Raw genomic sequence first — 2,500 nt, forward strand, 5'->3', positions numbered from 1 at the left:
TATTATTGCTTGCTAAGCTACAATCCTAGTTGGAAAAGCGGGATGCTGTAATCCCAGGGGCTCCAATAGGGAAAATAGCTTAGTGAGGACAGGAAACCAAAAAAAAATAAAATATTTCAAGAAGAGAAACAAGATTAAAATAAATATCTCCTATATAAACTATAAAAACTTTAACAAACCAAGAGGAAGAGAAATAAGATAGTATAGTGCGCCCAAGTGTACCCTCAAGGAAAAGAAATCTAACCCAGAAGACAGTGGAAGACCATGGTACAGAGGCTATGGCACTACCCAAGATTAGAGAACAATGGTTTGATTTTGGAGTGTCCGTCTCCTTGAAGAGCTTGTACCAACCGTGTGTCACACAATTGTACATAATTATTTTGTATATATTATGCTTGTATCTGCGCTCTTCCGTCGCACTAAAAAGAACCTGAATGATCATGTCTCCTGTTTTGTTCTGTAATATTGTCTGTCTCTCGAACATGTTATGTCCTGTTACCTTGAGGTTTTGTATATAAAGGAGAGTGTTCCTTAATAAAAAAAACTCAGTTGATTGCTTCCTGCCTTTGAGTTCACAAACCTCTCTCGGCCGTCACAAGCTGCTTACCATAGCTAAAGAGTCTCTTTTACCCTAACAAAGAGAAAAGTTGCCACTAAACAATTACAGTGAAGTAAGAAGAATTGTTTGGTTATCTCAATGTTGTCAGGTGTATGAGGACAGAGGAGAATGTGTAAAGAATAGGCCAGACTATTCGGTGTGTGTGTGTGTGTGCAGGCAAAGGGAAAATGAACCGTAACCAGAGAGAAGGATCGAATGTAATACTGGCTGGTCAATCAAAAGACCCCATAACTCTCTAGTGGTAGTATCTCAACGGGTGGCGAGTGCCCTTGCCAACCTACTACCTATATAAAGTATCATAGCAACCGCAAGATGATGTCAACTCTATTTGTATTCATTTCAGGAACGATGGTACTTTATTTTGTAAACAAAAACATCAAATATTGTTTTCTAGATATTCATTGTATCAAAAGGTTTTGTTTATGTAAATCAGAGGTAATCGTAGCGTTTACCAGGTGTGAAGAAACACTCCTGAATCATAATCGTGTATACCTGTTAGTTGTAAATATTTCGAGTTACCTTTTCGATCTCCAGAAGTGATTTTATGTCCGATTTTTGCGTTAAAAAAAAAAAAAAACTAGTCGCTCTCCGGCGTTCCGCCGAAGATGACCGAAGCATACGAAAGACACTTTTTAGAGGACTGAAAAGGACCGTGGTTAAGTGAACTACGGAAGCCTAGCCCCGTAGACTTCTCCTTTCGATCCAGTCATTACTTGACGGGTTACTTTAATTGCATCCATCTCATCATCATCAACCTTGTCCGTCGTAACCGAACTTATGTTTACCTTCTTTCAAACTCGTATGTACCCTACCAGTAGCAAGATCCAGCATAACAATTTGCTGCTACTAGTAGTGCAAGGACTAAATATGCGTGGCGAGCTAAGCTAGCGGCTTTTGTCACCACTAACCTGGGTGAAGCTGGGTCAGTTCATTCTTGTCAATCGTTGAAAAAAATTAACTTCTTGTCTTATCTCCATGGGGAAAGAGTAAAAATTCTTTTGATTGTTATGGTAAAGAGTAAAAAAAGTAAAAGAAATTATCACTTTCCATCGCTTTCCAAACGATAAAAACTTCAAAGGTAATAGGCACACCTCTGTCACAGGTAAGATTCTTTCAATGGTGCACAAAGTCAAGTTAGAATTTTGACAGTTTGGTTTGTATGATGGTAATATATGAGTATCTTACTGATCTACTTTGGTCTGGCTTACAGATTTTTCATTCCTTACCTCAGGTCTGGTGATGTTCACATAGTAGTGCAGAAGCATATATTTTTATACTTTAGTGTACCATTGACTGATAATATTCACGCAAGAAAGGGAGTTTTGGCATATGCAATGCTCATATTACATTTTGCATAAAGGCTAAGTCTGCTCCCTTTAAAAATAGTACAATATATTGGAACCTCTTTAGGACTACCTGTAAACCTCTTATGCCATGTGTAATATTTCATTTTTCAAGCTCTGAAAACCAATATATGTATTATATGGTGAAATTACTATTATTCTGACCATAACAGAGGCAGTAGAGATTCTAAATGTGTTGTTTTCATGTTATTGTAACTAATATCTTCCCATCTCATTCCAGGATCCTGCTCCCAGTATGGCCACTCCTGCTTTGGGGCCCACGGCAAGAGAAATGGGGACCAATACCCGGCTTTGGAAGCTGTTCCCCTCTACCCTGCAGCCAATCAGCTTTCTCCTCTTGAGGTGAAGGCTCAGGAAGAAGCTCTCACACTGGACGAGCCAGCCGTCTCGAGCCCTGAAATCATTGCCAATGTCCGCAACTGGGTAAGCCTAAGGTCAAAGTTGAACATTTTATTGTTAGGAATAATGCCTCCATTTATAGATTAGGTATTTTCTTAGAGGCGTTTGATTTATATAC

At 38.9% G+C, this 2,500-nt stretch overlaps 1 protein-coding gene across 1 annotated transcript in view; it reads left to right on the forward strand.

Moving 5' to 3' along the window:
* LOC137644076 (uncharacterized) overlaps positions 1 to 2,500 on the forward strand; it is a 222,893-nt gene that overhangs the window by 208,021 nt on the left and 12,372 nt on the right. Inside the window, exon 2 of the mRNA XM_068376996.1 lies at positions 2,204 to 2,406. Within this exon, the coding sequence (XP_068233097.1) occupies positions 2,204 to 2,406 (203 nt within the window). The remainder of the gene's footprint in view (positions 1 to 2,203; positions 2,407 to 2,500) is intronic.

This window comes from Palaemon carinicauda, chromosome 1 (assembly GCF_036898095.1).
Source record: "Palaemon carinicauda isolate YSFRI2023 chromosome 1, ASM3689809v2, whole genome shotgun sequence".
Taxonomy (NCBI): domain Eukaryota; kingdom Metazoa; phylum Arthropoda; class Malacostraca; order Decapoda; family Palaemonidae; genus Palaemon; species Palaemon carinicauda.